Source organism: Acanthisitta chloris, unplaced genomic scaffold, assembly GCF_000695815.1.
Source record: "Acanthisitta chloris isolate BGI_N310 unplaced genomic scaffold, ASM69581v1 scaffold23729, whole genome shotgun sequence".
Taxonomy (NCBI): Eukaryota; Metazoa; Chordata; class Aves; order Passeriformes; family Acanthisittidae; genus Acanthisitta; species Acanthisitta chloris.
Genome location: NW_008690127.1, coordinates 74,268 through 97,975, shown reverse-complemented (window position 1 = coordinate 97,975; position 23,708 = coordinate 74,268). Strand labels below are relative to the sequence as shown.

The 23,708-nt window shown below is 44.1% G+C and overlaps 1 protein-coding gene across 1 annotated transcript in view; it reads left to right on the top strand.

Annotated features, from left to right (window-relative positions):
• Window positions 1-1,469: 1,469 nt before the first annotated feature.
• The window catches only part of ABTB1 (ankyrin repeat and BTB (POZ) domain containing 1), a 22,944-nt gene continuing 705 nt past the window's right edge, over window positions 1,470-23,708 (top strand). Inside the window, 10 exon segments of the mRNA XM_009081707.1 lie at window positions 1,470-1,528; window positions 2,612-2,667; window positions 3,664-3,808; window positions 5,653-5,812; window positions 6,712-6,757; window positions 7,761-7,877; window positions 12,573-12,688; window positions 18,217-18,315; window positions 18,914-19,081; window positions 21,916-22,116. Of these exon segments, the coding sequence (XP_009079955.1) occupies window positions 3,774-3,808; window positions 5,653-5,812; window positions 6,712-6,757; window positions 7,761-7,877; window positions 12,573-12,688; window positions 18,217-18,315; window positions 18,914-19,081; window positions 21,916-22,116 (942 nt within the window). The 5' untranslated portion in view covers window positions 1,470-1,528; window positions 2,612-2,667; window positions 3,664-3,773.

Here is a 23,708-nt window from a genome sequence, read left to right as displayed (position 1 = left end):
TGCCGGTGACATGTCCTTGTATGAGTCTCCTCTCTTTTGCTGCTCTTTCTCTGCTCTTGGAGGTGGTGTTTGGGTTGGTAGGAAGCTAGATCACTGGGAAGCTACCTTCGTGGAAGTGTTTAGGCTGTGGGATTTTCTTGGAGAAATACTGGGATGCTAAATTTCAGGTCAAGTCAAGTCTCCTTGCTCATGTCGAAGCAGCACAGCTTAGCTGCAGAGAGTTAGAATCAGGAACGAAGCAGCACAGCTTAGCTGCAGAGAGATAGAATCCGGAGACAGATGGGCTTGTCTGCAGGGTGAATGGATGTTGTAGTGCAAAAGGCTCAGGGTTTACAGCAGACTCTTCTCCTGTATGTTGTGATTTGAATCTAAAACTGTTCTTCACCTTTTTATCCTACTTGATTCTTCCAGCTCCCAACCTGTGGAGCTTTCCAGATAATCAGGAGCCTCTGTTTTAAGGTGCTCTCTAATGAGGGATAAGTGGGCAGATAGATGAGGTCTGGGGAACATTGTTATCCGTTGTAATCATGTTAGATTAAATCATTGCAAGCAGTAAGTTGCAGGTTTACTGCAGGAGGGGCCTTGGGGTGGCCTTGCAGAGGTTTAAGATGACCAGTATAGAAGTGATAATGGAGAAATGATTGGCCTGGGAATGCTGTCAAAGCAGGAGGACTAATTGGCCACATGGGACTGAGTAGAAAGAAGCCAAGTTGCTTGGGATTTTTAATGTGGTCAGAGGAACCTGAAGGTTGAGACAGGAAAGATGAAGAGAGTGAAAGGGAGGACTGATGTGGTGGGCAATTAAAACTAAAACTTGAGAATCTTTGTGAAGGATGAGAGAGACTTTTCTGTGTCTTTAGCAGAGGTGATTGTTGCAGTAGTTATGGATAGGCAGTAACAAGAGCCAGGCTGTGTAGGAGATTTGTCTGCAAGGCCAAGGCTGGCTTCTAGAAATGCCTGAGATGGAGTGTTGTGAGCATTTGATCTAGCCTAAGTGTGCAGGACAAGGAAGTGTCAGGAATGAAGAGCAGTCTGGAGTGGCAGGAAAAGCCACAAGCAAGATTGGAGTCCAGTCTTGCCTTGTAAAATTGGCCACCTATTTGCAAGGGTCCAGGCTGTGAGCATTGTGGGGGAATGTGAAGGTACTGCTGAACTGCTCAGGCTTCTCTTGTGATCTCTGCCCTGTTGGGGGTCAGCTGGAGATGGTTGCAATTCCACTCTTCCTATGTGCACCACTTACGATTGAAGGGAGCTGCCAGGCCATGCTGCAGAACATGTTCTTTGGGTTGAAGATTTGACTGCTGCCCTTTCAGCCACAGCTGAAAGCTCCCCAAATCCAATGCAGGATCCTGGCATACCTTTGGAAGTTACTGTATGAACTCAAAGTTACATCTTTTGAAAGAGGAGAATGTGACTGAGTGAGCAGCTGCATGAAGTTATAACTTTGCTCTCCCTTTTCTTCCAGATACCTTCTTGAGCAGCGAGATGTGGAAATTAATGTCCGTGATAAATGGGACAGTACACCCCTGTGAGTGCTGCAGCCTGGAGTGCTGGCTGGGCTGGGGGGAGGGCTTTCAGGGCTCCTTTGCTCTCTCTGCATCTGTTACAAAATGTCCCAGGTTCTGCTTTTAGAGAGTTTTTGCTACATAGTTCTGCTTCTCTGTGGGTGCTGTGCTAAATATGTCTTTGTCTCCCCATCTGACTGACACTTTCTGTAGTGATACTCAGAAGTGTGGTTTGTTTTGTGGCCAAATTACCTGGATTAAGCACTCTCTTCCTCGCTATATTAGGCTATTTCCCCATCAAAGTCTGTGGCATTCTAGCATTTCTTTTCAGGTGAAGGTTTGGCTTGGTGAAATGCAAAGTGAGTGTGGGAGCACAGTCTGTCTGGCAATGCTGAGAACATGCAGTAGGTAATGAGGAATCCCCACGCAGGTGCTGAGGAGCAGGGAGTGAGAGTTTTACCTCCCCACATACCAAGTCCAAGGTGCATTTAGATATCTCTAATATATTTAGAATTCAGATAACTTCCCAAAGCAAAGGTAGACTAACATTTTGCTGCTGCAATACACGTTACAGGATTCTTCTAGCATGTAGGACAGTTTGAGGCTCTTTTGAAAGAGAATCATGAAAGGCTTAAACTGAAAGAGAAAGCAAAACTTATTGTAAGTAGGACTTAAACGGGTGGATTTGCTGTACGTGCAGTGCAGGTGCTGTTATGTCCTTATCATAGCCTGCAGCAGTCAGACTGACAACAGAAGGAAGCAAGGAGTGTTTTTGAGAATTCAGTGGAATTGCTGAGCGCCCATGAAATGATCTCCATTAAAATGAGGATAGATTTGGCAGCTGGTGGTGCAACAGAAAATACTGAACCCAGACTGGGACCTTGAGATCTCCTTGCAGTGCCTAGGAGTGCTGGGAACAGATCCTGCTTAGTCTGTTGCTGGCATCAGCCTTCTGTGCTATTTGGTAGCACTTCCTCACTCCTATGAGGAGTCATCTTCTAAGCTTCCCAGGGATGCTCAGTGCTGCAGTCTGCATGCAGTGCTGTGCCTGAACACTGAATTTTGCTTCCTACTGCATCTCATTTTCTTTCTCTTGTTGTTGTCAGGTATTATGCTTGCCTCTGTGGACATGAGGAGCTTGTACGCTATCTTCTGGCCAATGGTGAGCAAAAGTGCCCTGATTATGGATGCATTATCTTTCTCCATACTGGTCCATTGGGATTGGATATCCTTCTACGTGTCCTTTGTGGAAACTTCTGTTACAACCAACCATCTGATCAGCTATCTCAGGATACAGTGGGAGCCCTAGACACACTTTTGTGGTCCCTTTTGCAGGCCATTTGCTGCCTGAACTTGGTTCTTGAAATTGCTTGGAATTTCTTGATTTGCTTGAAATCTTGAACATGCACAGAAAGGGAAGTTTTCTGTGATGGCTCAAGGCAGCACAACTTTCTGAAATCACAGCATTGTGAGGGTGCATTGTTGTTGGGAGTATGCTGATGTAAGAATTACACTTTATATGAAGAATTAGTTGTCTTTGTAAAACTTTCTTGTACTCTTCTGATGGCCTGGCTTTATAAACAGGACTTGCAGGTGAAATGCAAGGGCTGTTGCTCATCTCAGACAAAGCAAGACAACTTCTCCAGGCCAAGTGCCTGCCCATTTGGTTCCCAGCACCCAAAATCCCTTAGGCAGTGGTGGTGGTCTGGTAGAGCAACCAGATTGCAGAGACAGATCTCAAAAGTTAGTTGTGTAATCTTAAAATAACAAAATGCAGATGCCCTCCAAGTCTCTAGCAGAGTCTAACTTAGAGGCATCTCTTGTCTTACGCAAAGCAGAAATGCTTATTAGGAGAAGCTGTTAATAGTCCAATAAGCGATCACACTCTGAACAGTGAGGTTCATCTTCCCAGGACACTGCTGGATCTGTGCTGAGGCTTATTACCAGGGCCAGTTTAAACGAGAATTTGGCTGTGGGAGAACAGTGTTGAGTTGTACACAGGTGAAAGGAGATTAGTTTTTGTAAATATGCTCAGCAGCATAGAGAATCACACTGAAACATGCACCAGCCAGAAGTCATACTCATTTAGCAGCCATCTGGAGACACTTGGGAAGGATTTAACTTTGCCTACTGGGACATACCTGTGGTCGTTTTGCAGGAGCAAAATGTGAGGCAAACACTTTTGATGGGGAACGTTGTCTGTATGGAGCTTTGAGTGATGCCATCCGACGTCTGCTGAAGGAGTACAAACAGATCACAGCAAAGTGCATGAAGAGAGACTACTATGATGTCTTCCTGCAGCGGTAAGTAGATGAGGCATGTGCAGAGCATTCTGGCATCCTTCCCTGCCTGTTAACCTGGATATTCGAGCTCTCTGTTAAGGGCAGCTTTAAGCGGCAACTGATCAGTGCCCTGTCTCGTTCCTGGGTACACGGAGTTTCCTAAGGGATGTTCTTTTGTGCCCTAAGAGATGATTTCCAGGTATTTGTGCATGCAGACTCCGGAGCCAACAGAAAGCTGGTCTTTATAATGCAGAAGCATTAAGCTGTCATCCTTGGCTGTCAAGCCTAAAGCAGATCACTAAAACCCCATCAGCTGTTAAGGATAATATGTCAACTGAAATTAAGTTTCAGGCCTGAAGGTGCTATAGCCTCCATGCTGAGGTTTTCAACACTGATAATAGGTTTCTCATTTGTGAAATAGACCAGTTTAAGAAGCCTCAAACTGACTCACAGTGACAGGGCTCAGTTATTTCTTTTTGTTCATTAAAATTTGTTAATTTTAAGATACTCCTGAAAATTGCCTGTTACACATTGTAGTCTTTGCCTAGAGCTTGAGAAGAAGCCTGACTTGCTAAGGAGTAGAGGAATAGTGTCAATCTTGCTGTTTCTCTACTTTGATAGTTCTGATGTTATTACACAGACTTGGATTTTTTTTTCTTTTTATTTCCCATTGAACTGACTTTAAAAAACCTCACACAACAAGATTTCAACAATTGTATCTTCAAAATTGGAGAGCTAGTAAGTGCTAGAAAGGTTTGACAATCTTCCCAATACTACGGAGCCCTAATTTCTGAAGCTGTGGGGAAGAAGGGGAGGAAGAAAACTTTTAATTGAGTATAATCAGATTCTGCCTTTCAGGGCATAGAATTTTGCAGGGTGATTTACCACTGCCCTAGTGACTTTGTGGCTCAGACATGCTCACACATGAAAGCAGTTTCAAGTTCTCTTGTTCCAAGCAGACCTTCTGTTAAAATTGAAACAAAGGGTAACAGTAGGGGGGCAAAACATAAACACCTAATGCCTCTGTTTGGTTTTGGGCAAGACACTAGTAGGAAGGATGTTCTAGTGGCAGGAGATTGAGATCAGCATTCAAGACATTGCTCTGACATCACCTCTATGTGTGATCCCACACCTTTCTGTGCACCAGTCCTGCTTTCTAGAAGGAGTACGATGCCTGATGTCCCTCTGATTTGACCTCTTGGGGATGTTTGCAAGCATTTATATGCAAAGGGTGATGATCATTAGAAAGCACTGGTGGTTGCTGTAAACTCTGGAAGTAGCAATCTTCGTTTTTTCCTTTTAAAGAATGAGAGTCTGGGCATGCAGTCGTAAACAAGGCTTCACCTCTGATGTGGTAATTGCCTGCATTGCATGTCTGTCACATCCTTCCTTCTTCTGAGAGTGGATGACACCAAGTCCTCTTCTATTTGCTGCATGGTTAAAGCATGCACACTGACAGTGCCCAGAGAGCAGGAAAGTTGCACCTTACTTTGTAATGGGGCCTTCTGAAAGACTTTTTTTGTCATCTGACAATTTAAAAGCAGGATTACCTATTGGAGATGTGTTTGGGGGCAACTAGTTCCGCTTTAAAGTCTGCTCCCGGCATTCGGGTGTTCACCTAAGGCAGGAAGGTTTTGTTCTCCAGCCTCCCTCTTGCATTAATGAAACTTCTTGGAGTTACCAAAGGGAGTGAGAGATCAGTCTAGTGTGTGGCAGCCCTTGTGCTGGCCTTCTCTGGGCAGGGACAGCTGCAGTGCCTGGAGGTACTCGTTCATTTAGGCCTAATTGTACCATGTTCCCCACTAGCTTCACTCCATTCTTTCCTTTCTCCTGCGATGAATTTCCCCACTCTCTGTTCCTCACAGGTTGCTGGAGCAGGGTTACCAAAGTGACATTGTTTTCATTGTTCATGGCAAATCCTTCTGTGCCCATCGTTGTATTCTCAGCGCTCGCAGCGCCTACTTTGCGGAGGTGTTTGAGACCAAATGGAAGGGGAAAAACATGATTGTGTTGAAGCATCCACTGGTGAGCAAGGCTGTGCTTTGAGTTCTTTCCTCTCTTTTCCTGTTCCAGCTGGGTGAGAAAAGTGAGTAGGAAGGACAGTTTGAGGGTTAACTCACACAGTCAATAGCTCCTGGAGCTCAGAAAGACTCTAGTCAAGGAGAAGGGCTTGTGGAGGCACTTTATGTAGTAAAATAGCATCTTATTCAGATAACAAAAGGCTGCAGAGTACATACTCTCCCTTTGTTCCCTCTGTCATGGGCTCAAACATATCCTAATGAATTGCTGTAGTAGGTAGCTGTTACCATCTGACAGCTGCGTCACGACCCCTCTGTGGCATGAGTTGAGTCTGTCTAATTCCTGGTGGACAGGTGGTCTGTGGTGAAGACATCACCTCCATAATTGGCACTAATTGAATCTCTTTTGTTGCCTTTGCAGCAAGAACTAAATAGGCCGTAAGTGCATTCCACCCATTAATCACCAATACTCTGGCACACGTTTCTGTAACTTGACTGTGGCTGTGCAAAGCCTCTCATGGCAAACATACTTCCAGTTTCTCAGGACATTGCTTTCCTTTCTCTTTGTACAAGAACACATCTTTCCTCTCAAATTATGAAGTGGTGGAAACGTTTGTGACCAGTGAAAACCTGTGTTTTACAGAGCCTATATTACAACCAGGTCTTTGGAGCACCTTTATTACTCAGGTCCTGTCCCCTGAGGCACTTGGGGGATTAGTGTCAGTTGATACAGTAAAGGGCTGAGTAAGCTAGGTGGACAGCAGTAGTTATGTGAGGAGCAAAGAAACTGGGTGTGGAGTGTGGGTTGTTATTTCAATGGGGGTTTTTTGACTTGTTCAGGACCATGTTTCCAGCTTGTTAAGTTCCTGAGAATTCTAAAGGTAACTTTGTCATGTTTGATTTTAGATTAATCCAGCAGCCTTTGGTGCTCTTCTGCAGTATCTATACACAGGTAAATGACTTGTTGTCTAGTGTATGTGTGTTTGGCTGGTGGGAAGCTGTGCCACTGTTTGAGTGGCACAGGCTTGCACTTAGCCATGTTTGGGTGCATGAGTTGGCAACACATTCTCTCTGCTGGCAGAAGGGAAGAATGTGAGCAATCCCCAGCCCTTCCAAGTTATTTGTACCTTTTGTCTGTTCTTTGTCCTGCCAGTAACTGTGCAGTCAATGGAAACCAAAATCAGCTTAGGTTGACTGGTTGGGTGGATTTGGAGAATGTATTTTTAATTTAAGGAAGGTAAATCTGTCGTCTGATATAACAGTCCCCTGAGGTGGTGAAAAGCCAAGTTCCCACATAGGACCTTTTCAGTCTGGCAAACTTGAGCAATGTATGCTTAGTGCTTTGACTACTTTCTAGTATTTTTTCTGAACAGAAGTTGATCCTAAACCTTCTCTGAAAATGCCCAGTGTTGTATTGTAAGCATGCGAAGTGCTGAACTATCTCAGGCCAGAAGGTGGTGCCAGAAAATAACTTGTCTTCAAGGCTTCCCCTCTCCAGTCCAATGTGTTCAAAAATGTTCCTTGCCTTGTTTTCAGTGATTGTAAAAGTTTCTGGGATGACAACTTAGGAGCCTAAAGCCTTTTCTTACCCAAAGCCGGCTAGCCAGCGGTGGCAGTCATGCCTGCTGCTGTTGGGCTGCTATTTTTTATTTTTCTGAGGGAATTAGCCATGTTTTCAATAGCCTGTTTGGTCTTTGGACTCTTGAATGAAGCTATTAGGGTAGACCCTGGAAAGAGAGAATGTGAATTAAATGCCAAACTGATCGATGTAAGTGGTGAGTGTTGGGGTACCAAGCCTTAGCTGCCAGGACTGAGTTGTTACTAGATGCTGGAAAATGAGGCAGTATATCTAATTACTGAATTTCTGTGCCATTGAGTCCTCAATCCTTAATTTTTGCCATTTTTACACCTAAGTCCTATGGGTTCAAAGATCTGACTGCATTTCTTCTTGACAGGTCGTCTTGATATCGATGTAGAATATGTAAGTGACTGCAAGAGATTAGCCAAGCAGTGTCGGCTGCAGGACCTCATAGATGATTTGGAGACCAAATGTAAAAAAGTTTATGAATTTGGTAAGCATTTTACTTACTGTTGTCTTTGCTGTGCCTGTGTGCCCTTTCAGGGAGAAGCAGGAAAGTGTGATGGTGATTGTTTCATGGTATCCTTGGGGCTTTCAGAAAATGATTCTGTTTTGGAATTCCCATGTTTGCATGATCGTTTTCAGTCATGGCCTCTCTGTAGGGCAGCTGTAGTGGTTTCTGACACATGCATGTTTATAATTTATATTGGATATTTTCATTATAGTAGAGCAGCCATGGCAGCAGGACTTTGCTGTGGTTGCCTGGCATTCACTGGAGCACAGTGGGGTATATTGGGAAGTGTCTTTCAGCAAAGAGCTTGTTTATAACCCCTGGAGATATAAAATATGTGCAGTTAAAAGTCCTTTTCTGCATTCATCTGACCCTTAACCAACGTAAAGTTGGCCCAAAATGGGTGTAAAGGGGAGATAAACACTTCTCTGCTTTTAAAAAAGTGTTGTATGAAAGCATGTGTGTATATATAACACACGGATGTGCCAAAACTTAAATGACACAATCCTCTATTTAAGGACTTTTTGTTATCCAAATAGCTTGTGATCTAATCGTGACATAAGTTTATTGCATGAAAACCAACATATAGAGTTTATCATTCATTTCCTTAGCTCAAGCTAAAGGGCACGTGAAGAAGAATCAAAACAGCACAAGTAGGGCAAAGTGGTGTTAGTCATGAAGTAAAAAAGTTATCGGGTAACAAAACCTTCAGGCTGAAAACACCTGATTCTCATTCCGTGCTCCGAGTTAACTCCTTTGCTTCAGTCAAGTTCACTTTGGTTTGAGAAGAAACTCATCTGTAGCTTTAAAGTCAGTATCATCTTCTTCCTTGAGCTAAGTGGTGAGGGTATAACTATTCTGCCTTTCCCTTTTGAATTATGAGTTGTGATTGTTCAGCCTCCTGAAGTTGCAGGGCTTAAGAGAGAGAATACTTCTGGCTCAAGAAATTCCTCATCTGCAAATCACATGGAAGATATTACCATGTGTATGTCTCCCCTTAGGCATGTACAGTTGTTTGGGGGTGGGATAGGGGGGAGTAGGAGGTTACCACAGTACAGCTGTTCCCATGTAGACCAGGCAGCTGTATCATGTCTTACTTCTGCCATGTAAACACAAATACGTGGATCTGAAGAGATGAGGACTGCATTTCTTGGTTTCTTGCCACAAAATGTGTAAGATATCAGTTTATATTAAGTGAGTGATGAATGCATATAAAATAAAAACCATTCGGACAATAAGGTAACAAAATTATCTCATGGCATCTTTTGTTATTAGAGTAACCCGGTGAGATGCTGGAGATAGGTTTTTTTCCCTTTTTAGCTTTTTCTCCTAGGGTCTAGCTGAGACCCTGGAGGTGACCATTCTGCCTTAATTCGTGTAGTTAAAATGTCATATTACATGGTGGGAGGAAAATAAAGTGCTTAAATTTGTGAACTGCAAAAAAGCTGACTCCTTGGTGGGGTTTAAAATGGAAAATGATGAAGTAAAGTTTTAGGTTAGTTGAGAGTTGCAGATACAAGCTCCACTTGGAAATGTAATACAAAGTTCCTGGATGGAATCAGACAGATCATTTAATTTCTGTGTTCTTTGGGATAGGAACAGTTCTTCATTTCTAAGGCCTGACAGATGGCATAATCAATGGCTGGTGTAAAGCACTGATGGAAGTACTAGGCAGAACTGCTGATAGGTCTGTTGAAAGTTTGTTTCTTAATCAGATCTCATGTGGAAGCCAGGAAAACTTGATTCTGCAGAAAGTAATATATATAGGAGTTCTAGAAGTTAAAAACTGGGCAAGATCTTAGATCATGTCATGTCTGGCATTTGACAAAGCATTGCTATTCCTTCAAGTACATTAGGAGTCTCTGCCTGTTCAAAGTGCTTTCTGTGGAGTAGACATCTGCTTCTGGTCTGCAGAGCTGGGTAATGTTTTGCATCTGTATTGTGAAGTGAAAACAACATGAACTCAAGCCTCTGCAGCTCCACTGGATAATTGCAATCTCATTATCTAGACTTAATCAGCATTTCAAAGGCACTTAGTATCTTGGCATGCACAGACAGTAGTTCAGGAAAACCCTGAAGGGGATGACCCAGTGCCTTCTGTTGCACCTGAGATAAGCTTGGGTGTGAAGGCTTGCCTGTTTTCCCCCACATGTATGTTGTGGCTTTAGCAAGCAAAAACTATTGCAGTGTTTGGAAGAGCTCAAACAATTTGTCCAGATTATGCCATAATCCTCATTTAGAAGTGTATGTATTAGAAAATAAATGTTCTGCAGTTATTTTGGTAAGTTTTAGGGCAAAAAAGGTGAGAGCAAGGTCGTTGATGCTTGCCTTATAGCAGAGACACTGGATGTACAGAATCCGTGGTTATAGCTAGTTGTGGCATTGGGAGGAGAATGAATCTGAGTGTGGCATCATTTAGAAGAGTTTGGGAGTTTGGTGGGTTGTTTTTTGGCTCTTCTGTGTTTTGTGGTGCATTGGTTCAGTTTAAACAGAAGACTGCAAAGAAATATTGAGCAGTAAAACCAAGGCAGCTGATGAATTGGTAGGTGCAATACAGCTAGGCTAGACTGAGAAGAAAGACAAAATCCTCCATTCTCAACCATAATTGGGTAATTCCCTCTACCTCCTTGCATTGTTTATGTTGCTTTTTTCAGAAACCCCTTCATTCCTCTTGCTTGCACAAGGTGATGGTCCCTGCTGCTTGCTTGCAGCCAACAGCTTATTCTTATTTCACCACTTTGCTTTTCGTTGTCTCTGTTAGGGAAGAGTTGTGTGTGATACCAAATGCTGTGCTCCTGGATTTGAGAGATGCAGTGTCTGAATAGATTTGCTTCTCAGACAAATCACTGTCCTTTTGTGTCACTGTGAAAGTGCACAGATGCTCTGTGGATCCCAAGAGAAGAACTCTTTGCCTTGACTACTGCTTAAAACTTGCTGGGTCTATTAGCACTAACAGAGCCTGACTGATTTGGTGACTGTTATAATAAGCACTGCAGAAATACAAATTATTCTCTCTGTCACAAAGAATTTCTAATTGCACAGTGAGAAATTTCCTTCTCTCACGCTGGACTGTAAGTGGACAGAGCTCTTCGAGAAGATGCACTCAGTCTGGTTTGTGTTGGTGCCAGGTCTTCTCTTGGCCTATTTACCCTGTAAGTCATGTATCTGAGGGTAGTGTTTTGTGCTAATAGGACAGCCTGTCTCCTTGCTGGTGAGCTTTGTGTGTAGCAATCATGGTACCTGACTATTTTGTACTGGTAGATTATCCTTCCCTTTCCAGTAATCCTTCTGGGATATGCAGCCTATTCGGAGGTACAGTGGTGGTGTATCTGAAGGGTGCAGCAGTGATGTGAAGGAAGGGGCGGAGAACTTGTTTTGTGGCACATCGTAGTCCTGTTTCGCCCACCACCCAATGGAGTCATCTGATGAAGCTCATGTAAAGCTCTGCAAAATGTCAGGAAAAATGAGGTCTCAAGGTGGCTGATTCACCTGCAAGTTTTAATGCAGTGAATCATACCTGTCAGAAATTCTTTGGAATGCTTTGGCGCTAACTCTGCATCTCTCTGGCTCCCAGCAGGATCTCAAGCCTTCCTCATCACAACTCTGCATTTTCCAGGGGTGCTCTGTGTTTCTTCACATGCTTCTCTATATGCCAGGGACTCTTGAATGTCTTACGTGTTCCAGCCCTTACCCCAAACCATGCTGAGCTAGAAACAAACCTAAGGAGGTGAGCTGCAGGAGTGAGATGGCCAGAAAGAGGAAAGGCTGTGCTGGCAGCAATATCATAACACAATAGCTGGGTGTGCTTTGTGCTGCCGCTTGCTTGAAGTTACGGTTGGCTTCTGTGAGTTTCATAGCAACTTTGGTGATAGCAAGACCACTACAGTATGTGTGTTTTGGTTTCGCTTTATTGGATTGTTTTATTGTGTAGGCTGATAGGGCAAGACAGGAAGACACACTAGGTCTGAAAAAGGCAAATGAAGTTGCCATCTCTGAATGGCTTATTTGAGCTCTTTGGTGGTAGTGATGCTTATTTAGCATTTGCAAAGAACACAGGCACACTCAGGAGTCAGTTGCTTTGTGGGTCTTTGTGCTTTGGAGATCTTCAGATAGAGAACAGACTTAACATACACAGAACTTACTAGCTAAACAAGCATAAATCCCTTTGTTCCCTGCAGTGAAGTTAGGATGGCACAGCTGAAATGAGAACCATGAGAGCACATGACAGAGCAGAGATATGGAGGCAGACTAATTTTAACTAAAAACTCCTTGGGATGGGTTTCACCTTAGGTGACACTTAGGTAGGGGGTGGTCAGATGGGGAAGGCAGTGTATGAGTGGCTCCTACAGGGATCAGAGCAGCTGATGTTGATGTTGATGACGTGGATTACAAAGAGTGAGTTGGGCTTGAAATATGCCTGTGACAACTTTGTGTTTTTCACAGTTGATACTCCAGCATAAGGAATAAAGTGGAGGTTAGAGGAGAGACAGCAATGCGTGGAGCCTATTCTAGCCTTGCTGTCCAGCTGTACTGAGGGCTGCCGAACGTGTGTTCACGTAGAAGAATCCTGTGTGTTTTGCAGCAAATAATACTAGTTTTCCTAGTGTGTCTTATCTAAATGGAAGAGAATGTTTGTAGAGGAATTTAGGCATCTCTGCTTTTTTTTGCTTCTTGCAGTCTCTTCCAAGCCAGGGACCTGTGTGAAAGTGCTGACGATTGAGCCCACAGGTAACTGCCGGCTGCAGGAAGATTTGGCTCTTCTGGCAGACTGCGCCCTGCCAGCCGAACTGCGGGTACGGAGCATTTACACTTGTTCTGCTCTCTGTGGGGCTGGGGATGTCTGCTCATGTGTTCAGCCACACTCTTACCACTTAGAGTTTAGTGCTTGCTTGTTTGCTCGTGCTCCCAGTGCTGAAAGGCTTTTATTGCTTGTAAATGCTGTAACATTGTTTAATGAGAGGTGCTGGTCCTTCCCCTTGGATTTTGCGCTCCCCCCAGCAGGGATCTTGGTAAATAAAACCCTTTCCATGTGGTTGGTGGGGATTTCCTCATTGGCTACAACGGGACAAGAGTTGGCCCCCAGCTCTTCTCTCTGCCGTCCTTCTTGAGAGTCAGAGATGTTTTAGCAGTAGGCATTGATACCTGAAAGGACATATAGGTGGAAGACAGCTTGCTGAGCTTGCTTGCTAGGAACTGACACTCTGCAGTAGTCAAATGCTTTCAAACCCTGAAAATACTTCCAGTAGAAATGTGAGTCTCTCTGAAGTGAATTTAACTTGACTGGCAATAGATCTGTTTTTCCTCACTACGTCTTTACTCTCAGAGATAGCCTACCAGGTGGATGATCACTGTGTTAAAATACCATCAGTATTATTAGTTAGGATCATATATATGGATCTCTCCCAGCTGCAGGAGAACAGGATAAATACTATTGGTCTTCTTTCTTTCTGCATCTGGTGTTTGCTTTAATATCAGCAGATATATCTTTCTTTTCTCTATATCCTTTCTCTTTCCTCTTTCTCATATCAACCACTGAATTTAATAACACGGACTCATTTTAGGTGGCTGCTGTGTGCACAGTCTGTATGAGTGAGTGATGTAGCAAAGTTTGTTGCCTGTTTTCTTTCTTTCCCCTACAAAATGCACCTGTCCTGTGCAGAATGTGTGTACATGGATAAGCTTTCTTACCCTAATAAGCCAACATGTTTTGTGCTGGCTTTTGTCAGACATACTTCTCTATAGAGGGAGGGTTTTTCTATCAGGTTAATAACTACCAATGCAGAAGTCTTTCCTACATAACCTGTCTCCTCCAAACAACTGTACATTTATTTGTGGCTTTCAGTATGCTTTTGTGTAGTTTGCAGGCTCTAAAGAGAGGTGATAACTATAAGTAAGCCTCAGATTTCCCTCCTCAGGAATTAAAAGTGATCATGAACCTCAAAACAGTGAGACTTACATAAAATTTAAGCCACTTCACAAATAAAAAGAATACTTTCTCTTTGATTGCTTGTTTTCAGACCTTGATGGCATGCTCTTGTTGGGTTAAGATGTTCTTCTCAAGGGTTAGAAACACTTCCCTTTTATTCTTTCATGTAGAATAGGAGCTGAAAGGAAAATAGGAAACTTGGAATGATGTCATTGTCTGACAGCACTGCAAATTGAGCTGTGGTTTTCTTGCTGTATTCATGGACCAGAACAAAGGTGGTATTAGACTTGTTATGGCTGTAAAAGTGAAGAGGGCATGGGCACATGCCTGCTCACTAGAGAAGCACAAACATGGGTGCTTTGTTCAAGCCTGATAAATTCTAAAAAAAGCTCATTTTTACTCCCTAGGTACTTCTTTCTTTTGTTAGCTTACAAAGAATATATGAACAATGCTCTCCATCCTGATGTCATTTACAGCTCATCCTAATTGTTATATTCTGTGAAATAGGCATCTTTGTTCTGGGACAGAAATTGCACATCCTCATTCTTGCTGAGTTTGTGGCCATCCAAGGGATAGTATACAAACTATGTTGGGGACAACTGAATAGTCACATAAAAACATCCATGTCCTCAAGAGAAACATGCTCTTTTTTTTCAGCCTATGCAGAACAAAATAGGTATTTGGTTCTGGATAAAAGCCAGCATTTCCAGTATTTGGCAAGAGACATTCTAAGCTGCTGCATGACCTGTAATGTCATATTATGTGAAATGGGGGTGTATGCAGCTTTCTGTTCCAATATAAACAGATAATCTACATGTAATGTCTTTGATATTTCTATGGTACAGGAAACTGTGCATCTAAATCTCATAAGTCAGTAATACTATGATAATGAACATTTGATATTCAATCGCAGTTCATTATTTTTTTGAGTGAGAACTATCTATTTTTTTAAATCTTTAACACATTTACAATTCTGGTATCTTGTTTCTCTTTCCTGTTTATACTTGAAAGCCTTTTTCTTCAGTGTTTGCTTTTAAAAGTGTGGTTGTTGTCTCTGTTTTGTTTTAAAGTGATACTGGCCGGGATTTTTCTGACCACAACAGCTGCTTCCTTGGCTTGTTGCAATAAAATTTAGCAGTGACAGATACAAGTAAAATACCATCAAAAGCCAGACAACTGTCAAAAACCATGTGGCTTTCCACTGCTTGCTTGCCTGCTTGGCTCTTCATCTTGTGTCTGCCAGGTGACCTCTGAATTAGAGACCCCAGAGTTTGCAGTATATGAGACTGTAGGCACATCATTTCCTTTGTAGCTGGTTTTTCATTGCCTTTTAACTGAGATCTTATGTTCCAAACCAAGATGAAATCCGACTTAAAAGCATCAGAGCTTGCCATGAAATGAATACTGTTCTTTTCATCCGTATTGACATTTGGTGTGACTCCAAAAAAAGTGACTATTTGTCACTTCTGGGGTAATACTGAATGTTGTAATACACAGGAAGAACAGTTTGACCTGAGTATATGGGTTCCATCTTGTCTGACTCTGCTCCTCTGTACTGTGATTGTCCATGGCAGTTATATTTGCCTGTCTGGCAGAGGCATTTAACTGAACTTTTTACAACATGCTTCCAATTTAATTTTTTTTTATATTCAGTCCAGTTGCATCTGGTTATGAGCTACTAATCTTCTCTTGGATCACTAACCCCTGTATTTTGTATTGTAATTTATTTCCAGTTTTCTTGCTGAGATAATCTGGCCAAGGTGCAAATTATTGCCAATGATTTGTTTTGTATGTTTTTGCCTCCAGCAGCATTTCTGTTTAAGCTCTGATAGGAAATTTGTAGCAGCAAAGACTTAGTTTTCCACATGTGATGGCTGGAAGATCCTGTGAATGTTCAAGAAGTCTTATGCTATAGAAATATAGAATATTTCTATGTGGTGAATGAGTTACTGTGAATATGTTTGCACCTCAGAGGCAAGACTGTGTTCCTAGTGCTTCCTGGACAGCACACTTGACTTTGGCAGCTGTGTCTTGCCTGGACAGAGGCATGTGAAGGAGGTTGTGTGGATGGGGGTGGTGGGAGGAATAAGCCAATTTTCTGCAGGGAGATTCTGAAAGAGAGATTAAATTCTTCAAGCATGACAAGGGAGGAGAGTAGAAGTAGTAGAGATTTAAAAGGGGAGTAAAAGGGAAAATTCTGCAAAGCCACTTCATGCTGAATGGGAGAGACAAAGACATGAACCTGCTTTTGTAGCAGGAATTGGAAATGACCTTGTAAATTGGAGCATCAGAGTGGGGACCAGGCAAGGCTGGAAGCAGGAAATTGAACTTGGAGGAGTTTGTAATTCAGGAGACAAACTCCGAGGCAAATAAAACTCCCATGTGCATTCCGGTGGGATGGATTCCTTACAGAGGAAAAACCTTTGAAAAACAAAAGGAGGGCAAAGAAAGGATGCACATAGGAGGTGTGGAGTTTGTCTCAATTAAAATTTCTGTGCCACGGAGTGGGACCTTATCAAAGCCTGTTTCTAGGTTTGTTTTACCTGTGATCTGCCTGCAAATACGTAGCCTTCAGAGTCGTGTCAGAATTTCTAGGAGAGGACAGGGAAGCTATGGGCATAGGGCAGGGGTAGCAGCAAGGCAAGCAGACCAGGCAGTTGGATTATGATACTGATGTTTGTAATGTGTTGCCACAGAGTGAGTGCAGCTACAGATCCCAAGGACCAAAGCCTTGAAACATGAGACACAGATAAGAGTGAAATAGCAGCCTGGGGAATCTACAGTTGGGCCATTTTCTGATCTCATCTTCAGTGCTGGAGGTGCCCTTTGTGTTGCAGCCGGTTGAAAAGCGGGTGATAGATCAGGTGGGCAGCATTCCTTGAATTGTTGCGACTCTTCTGGAACGGGAGCTGCCCAGTAGGGCAGGATTCAAAGGAGAGTGGTGCTGTGGAGGGGCAGCATTACTGTGACAGCCATGTGCATGATTTGAATGTCACTGGGCATCTCCTGTGATGAGGAATCAGAAGCTGCCAAGTGTTGCTGTGGGCAGACAAAGAGCTTGGTAAATGGGTCTGGATTCCCAGGTTCAGTGGTGGTGTGAGCTTTTGCCAGCTCTGTGCCTTGTCACATCTGAGAACCTATTTTGTGAGAAACCTCCCTGCATGTGAGTTGAGCTTGGCCAAGAGCACCAACCCAGTGTGCTGCAGCCTGTCTCTTTGTTTAGCTCAGGAGGGAGGAGTCATCTGGCTCCTCAGTAAAGATGAAAGTCAGTGCTTTCAGTCAGGATGGAGGCAGACTGGTTGGAAATGGTACATAGGTAGTTTGCAATTGTGAGACTAGTCTTCGTGGTCAGCCCAGGGTTTTCCCATATGCAAACTTGGAAGAGCACCAACCCAGTGTGCTGCAGCCTGTCTCTTTGTTTAGCTCAGGAGGGAGGAGTCATCTGGCTCCTCAGTAAAGATGAAAGTCAGTGCTTTCAGTCAGGATGGAGGCAGACTGGTTGGAAATGGTACATAGGTAGTTTGCAATTGTGAGACTAGTCTTCGTGGTCAGCCCAGGGTTTTCCCATATGCAAACTTGGGATTTTCCTGGATTTTTTCAGGAATAAACTCCTGGGCCAAGGTAGCTTAGGGGCAAGAACCAGGGGAAAGTTTGGTTCCAGAGTTTTACATGACTCTGAATATAAACTGGTTTTCTTTTTACAACTGAATTACCCTGTATATAGATAAGGTGCAAGTGAAAATGTTTGGACATGTCACTTTAAAATAACATAAGGCAAACAGATATTTTTTTTTTTGGTGTGTGCTGCCATTGTTGGCATGTGGGACTGGGTGGAGGTGTGTTGGTGTTAAAATAATTTGCTAGAGTATTAATACTGCAACAGCACTATCTTTGGCTGCAAGTCAATTCAGAAATCTGAAATGTGTTTTAGCAGTGTTGGATTATTCAAGTGAGGCAGTAATTGTAGCCAAACCATTTCAAACTGCTGTATTGCATCAATGTAATCTATATGTTCCTACATCCTCACAGTAAAGGTGAGTCCTAAGCTCTAGTATGCTTATGATACCTACTACATGAAGTAAACTTTGCCTCCACTTAGTTATCTCCTGTGTTAGATGGCACAGAAATGCTTTCCAGAGGTGTATGGAGGGTCAGGAAATTTCCATGGATAAAAGAGACAGCTGTAACTTGTACCAGGAATATCTCTATCAGGAGTGCAAGTTCTTCAGTTCCTCATACAGAAACCTGTGTTCAGAGTGTCTCTGGTGCTCTGCACTGGGCTGAGGGAATAGATGGATGGTAGTTTCTGGGAAGACCAAGAAACCCAGACTTGGGACCCTGATTGTGTTTAAAGCACAGATGTTCAATGTAGGGTGTTCTGGTTTCTTTTCCTAGGTTGGTTTTGGGGAGTTGCCCTTTGACAGCACTGACAACTTTAACAGTTGTCCTGATGTGTGTTTCCGGGTGGAAGATTACAACTTCTTGTGCCATAAGGTATGTGCTTGTGCTATACTTCCTTCTCCCTTTTCACCCTGAGTCTAGTCTACCTGTGTTCCCCAGTCCTCCTGTGCTGGATACACTCTGCAGAAGTGTTACCTCATCATCTGGAAAACCAAAAGTCTTATTGCAGCTGGAAAACTACATTAAAAGCATTTAACAGAGCAGCAAACCTTGCCTTTCTTGCAGAGGTGAGGAGATAAATTTATATCTTGGGCTGCAGCATTCACAGCTGCAAAGTCTCCTGCTGCTATGTTGTCAGTTCAGTGTGTGGAGAGGGGAATGTTGGATCTGCAAGTGAACAGCAGTAAGAATGGATTTTGAGATCCAACCTCAACTCAAGCTCCTGCCCTGATGCTGTGCTACTTCTGAATCTCTTAAGTTTACAGATTGTGTTTTTGGTTCTGAGGGCAGGCATGGATGGAAAGAAGGTATGGAAAAATGTTGATGTAGCTTCAAAATAGAGGGAGAATCAGAGTTAGAGCGTTAGAACTTTTGAAATATCTTTGAGCTGCTCAGACAGCTGGTTGGTAGTGCCCTTTGGTTTGGTGCAGTGAGCAAGATGCTATTGTTTTGGTTTTTCTTCCCTCTCCAGGCATTTTTCTGTGGTCGCAGTGATTATTTCAAAGCCCTCCTTGAAGACCATTTCAGTGAGAGTGAGGAGCTACAGACACAGCCCAGCATCCCTGTGGTGACTCTCCACAACATCTCAGAAGACATCTTCATACGGGTCCTCTACTACATCTACAGTGATGATACAGAGGTGAGGGCAGCAATGGAGCCTTTCCTTCTGTGTTGGTTAGCTCTGAGGTGTTTTCTGCAGTGTTTTTCCACAGCATCTGGAGCAGACATGGTGTGTGTGTGTGTTACTAAATGCTACTGCCCTACTCTGCTACCTCACTTTTGTCTCAGGAGCCCACATTGTGCCAGGCAGGCATCTAGTTTGTGTGCATGACGTTCAGGAAGCAAATCCCTAGTCTTTTATCTCATAATAAAAATCTGGAAATGAGGTTGCATGTTGTTTATTGATGTGATAAATGCAGGGCTTTGCAGATTTCCCTCTTGGGCTCTGTGGAAGGATAAGGGGAGTAGCTGCCAGTAGATGGCAGATTGAACACATTTGGAGATGTTGGAAAGGTTGAGAGATTCTGCTTATTTACTCTTGGCATCGTAGCCTACTTTTCCATTTGTAGCAAGTCATTATTTCCACTGTTATTTATTGCTGGGATGGGCAAAGGTTCCACTGGGAGACCAACGCTGTGCTGTGCTCAGTATTGCAGGCAGTAACAAAATGGCCCTAACCCACCTAGTTTTCAGCCTAACGGAAAGTGCAGCAAATCTCAGTGTTTAATTAGTTTCCTGCTTTGGTTTTGCGGCAAATGCTTTCAGCAGGTCTCGCTACGAGATCCCAGAACACATTCTGGCATTAGTTCCCCCCTGCCAGTGTCACTTCTCCCAAGCAGTATTTGTGCTCTGGGTTAGGTGCCACATGCAGAGTGCACACAGCTGTGACCTTGTTTCTGCTGAGCTGTTTGCTTCTGGGAAGCAGTAAGGAGAGATGTGTTTAGCTGGCAGCAAGGGCAGAATTGCCATTGGTATGCCAGAGAGCAGATCATTCACTTGTCTGCTCTCTTCCTTCAGCCACAAGCTGAAAGGGCAGGCAGAGAGGGAAAGAAACTGCTTGGGGTTATGAAGATCCTCCTGACCTTGTGACTGCACTGCAGTGTGACCCTGTTCCCATGCACCTCTCCATTCTACTTGCTCTCCTCGTGATGACTCGCAGGAAGGAAGTTTCCCAAGCAGCTATTGCCTGCTGAGGGTGCCTCAGCTGCCCTGTTTGGACAGACCAACAGCAGTGTGTAGGAGTTGAAAGGATCTTGCTCATGTGTGCAGAATGGTGCATAGCTTGGGTTTCAAACTGAGCAATCAAGATATGAGCTTTGCAGAGAGTTTGTCTGTCATGAGAAAACAGCAGGAAAAATGGTCAGGAAGGCAAGAATATAGCTCAAGTTCCACACTTACATGTGGAGTGTTCTCCTTGTCCTGTGCTTCTCCAGCCAAGTATCCACACTCCCAATTCCAGGTTTCTTTTTCCAAAGGATTTATGATGTCTTTCTGCCATGTAGTAGTGACAGTGTTTGCAGTTAGGCGGAAGAGTGTGTGCAGAGGACGTAAAGGGTTCCAGGCACAAAGAGAAGTTGCTGATCTGAATACTTGGGTGGGCTCAAGGGCAGCTTTTGGAGGAACGTTTGTCAGGCAGTTGGGAGCTGCAGCCATCAATACTACTGACTCAAACACCTCCAACTCCTGAGGTTCCTGGAGCTTATGAGGGGACAAAGCAGCACTTGATAACCCCAAGAGCTTTGTTACACCCTTGTGCATACAGCCCTCATGGTGTGCCTCTTGCATTCTTCTGCACAGCTGCTGCAGGGTGTTACACAGCTGAGACACTTGCTGTGAGCTCTCTCCACACATGGGTGCAGACAGCTGTGGGGGAAGAAATAATCAGCCATTTGTGGTTGTCAGAGTGAGCAACCACATGTGTGGATGTGGACAGCAGTGTGTTTGCTGTTGACTAGTTATCAGAGCAGTGGACCACGCTGCACCAGTTACCATTTCTCAATCCAGACCAGTGTGGCTTACGCCTTAAATGCAAGTGGCTTTGCCTCCTCCACAGCCAGGGCATGCTGCATCCTGTAGAGCCACTGTAAAAATGGATGTGGGTAACTGTGCTCTTTGCAATTCGCATTAGCAGGAACAGAGAGGCTCTAGTTCCAGGTTAGTGACGTAGATGGCTGACTAAAATAGGATTTCCCTGGCCAGGGGGAAGAGCTGGGTGAAGTTGTAGGTGGTGTCTCCAGCATTATCTACAGCATTTATTGTCCTCAGATCCCTTGCAAGTACCCAAGAGGGAAATGGGAAGGTGGTTCTCTAACTCAAGAGCCTGCAAGTGTTAAAGGCCATTCACAACAGTTTAAATTTGAGCATCTGGTGCATGAATTTGGTTCAGTTTGAATGTCAGTTAGAGCTCTGGTAGTATTCGATGTGCAAAATCTGTTCCTTACTTAGTTGTGTCTTACCTACAGTTTATTTTGGGTGCAATTTTCTGTCCTTCGGTGTATCCCTGTGCCAGGGAAGTTGTGCTGGTTGAATTAGCAGAGCCAGTTTGAGGAAGGAACTTGGAGAATTTTGTACATTTTTCACAAAATGCAAGTCCAGCAGTACAAAATGGAAGGAAAAATACAGGGAGAAAGTTCTCTGTCCTGCCAGCCTGTTCTGTTTCTCTTTGAAGTAGTTCTGGTGAAAGCTACCACCTTCCACTTCCACACTGAACATTTAGCAGCAGCTCTCCAGTACACTTCAGTGTTCCAGCACTGCCTAGTGCTTAGCTAGAGGAGTTACCTGCAGCATGAGAAACTTCCTGCTGTACTTTGAACTCCTTTGTGGTGTTAACTGAGTGGGAGACCAAGCCTGAAAGATTGAGCTCCTGCCTCTCCATAGTTAACACTTGTCCAGTAACAGGCCAAACAACACTGGAGTTTTCCAGAGACAAGTAATGTGCTTAGGACTGGACAGTAATTCTCTTTCCATTGCCAGCTGTCCCCAGAGAACGCCTATGACGTGCTGTGTGTGGCAGACATGTACCTGCTGCCTGGGCTGAAGCGCCTTTGTGGCAGGACCTTGGCTCAGATCCTTGATGAGGACAACATCATCAGCATCTGGAGGATCGCAAAGCTGTTCCAGCTGACCCGGCTGGAGGACCAGTGCACGGAATACATGGCAAAGATCATTGAGAAGGTACCAAAACACTCCTCACGGCACTGACCACATGTGCCAGTAAATATAACTGCACAGTGAGCCATAGAGACAACATTTACTGGCTGTACTTTGGTCTGTGATGAATGATTGCCAGCTCTGGATTAATGTGCTTCCTGAAAATGAGCAGCAGTTAAGTAGCAAAGCACCTGGTGAGTTAGGACAGAGGAGGAGGAGTGTGGCAGAACCTGATGTCTCTGCAGTAAGACAGATGTTGGTGGGTGTCTAGCACATCCCTGCAGAATGTGGGCTGAAAAACCTGGCCAAAAAGCCTTGCAAGTACCGGGGGCAGGTGATTTTCACTGAACTTTCAGCCACTGTGTCCAGAGCAGCCATGGTGTTGCCTGAATGCACCAGCTGCAGCCTGGAGAACCCAATGGGGTGTGCAGGAAATGTTTTTTGGTGTTTGCTGGGAGGAGTTCTTCCTGCCATAATGCTATGGAAAGGAGAAATCAGTGTGATCTCTAATCTCCTCCAGGATGACAAATTGAATAGTAAGGGTTTGCACAAGGGAAAATTGGCTGTTGAACAGCCATAAGTAATGAATTTAACACTGAAGTTTTCTGTAAGTGTTTTCCTGAGTGATTATAGCTTAAAGTTTGAGGACTCATGGAGAAAGTTGCCATATGGAAGGATAAAAACACTCCATAGATTCTAGTTTATCCTGAGACAGATCTTTATAAATGGCTTGTACAGTTCACATGGGAATGTAACATTTTCACCTGCAGCTTGAAAGGTGTGAAATTCTTTTTGGCATGTGAAAACAGCGGAGGAAATGACTCTAGAGCTGTTACTTTGTTCAGTGCGTAGCTTGGGGGAGATAGACACATCAGCATGCGCCCAGATTCTGGCTTCTGAAAGAGAGTTTGAAAGCTAATGAATATATCCCAAGTAGTGATCAGGGTAGGGCTTTGCTTGTGCATTCCCCATCTCTAGCTTGAGTGGGAGTGCTTGGACCCAGCATTGGCAATGTGCCTTCTTAAGGGTGTTGGCATAGACCGATCCACCCCAGCTGTTCAGACGTGAGCAGTTGCCAGCATCTTGTGGAGAGGTGCTGATGGCAGCAGGGAGAGATTTTAGCAGTGTGGTAGCACAGAGCAGAGCTCAGCAACCTGCTGTGCCTAGGCACAGTTCAGTAGCATAGACAGACGGAAGCTGCCTCTCACCCTTCAGCACACCACATGTTCCTGGGGAACCTGATGCAGAATCATTCATGGGTGACCCAATTCTGTCAGGTTGGGCACAGAACAGAGCAGCTGCCTTGCTCTTGGTGGTGGGGCTGAGTCATGGAGGGGGTAGACATCTATGGCTCTTAGTTCTGAACTGAGCAGAAGCACCCACTTGTTTGCTACAGGACATTTCCCAGAAGAGTCTGGCAACATCTCCTGGTACCTGCTGGGGAGCCTTTCTTGGGGGAGTATTGTGTGTATTTGTGTTACCCATGGTACCAGAACCTTTCTTGGGTGGGCTCAAGGGCAGCTTTTGGAGGAACTTTTGCCAGGTTTGTCAAGCAGTTGGGAGCTGCAGCCACCAATAGTACTGACTGGACCAGTAGTATGGTCTACTGTACCAGT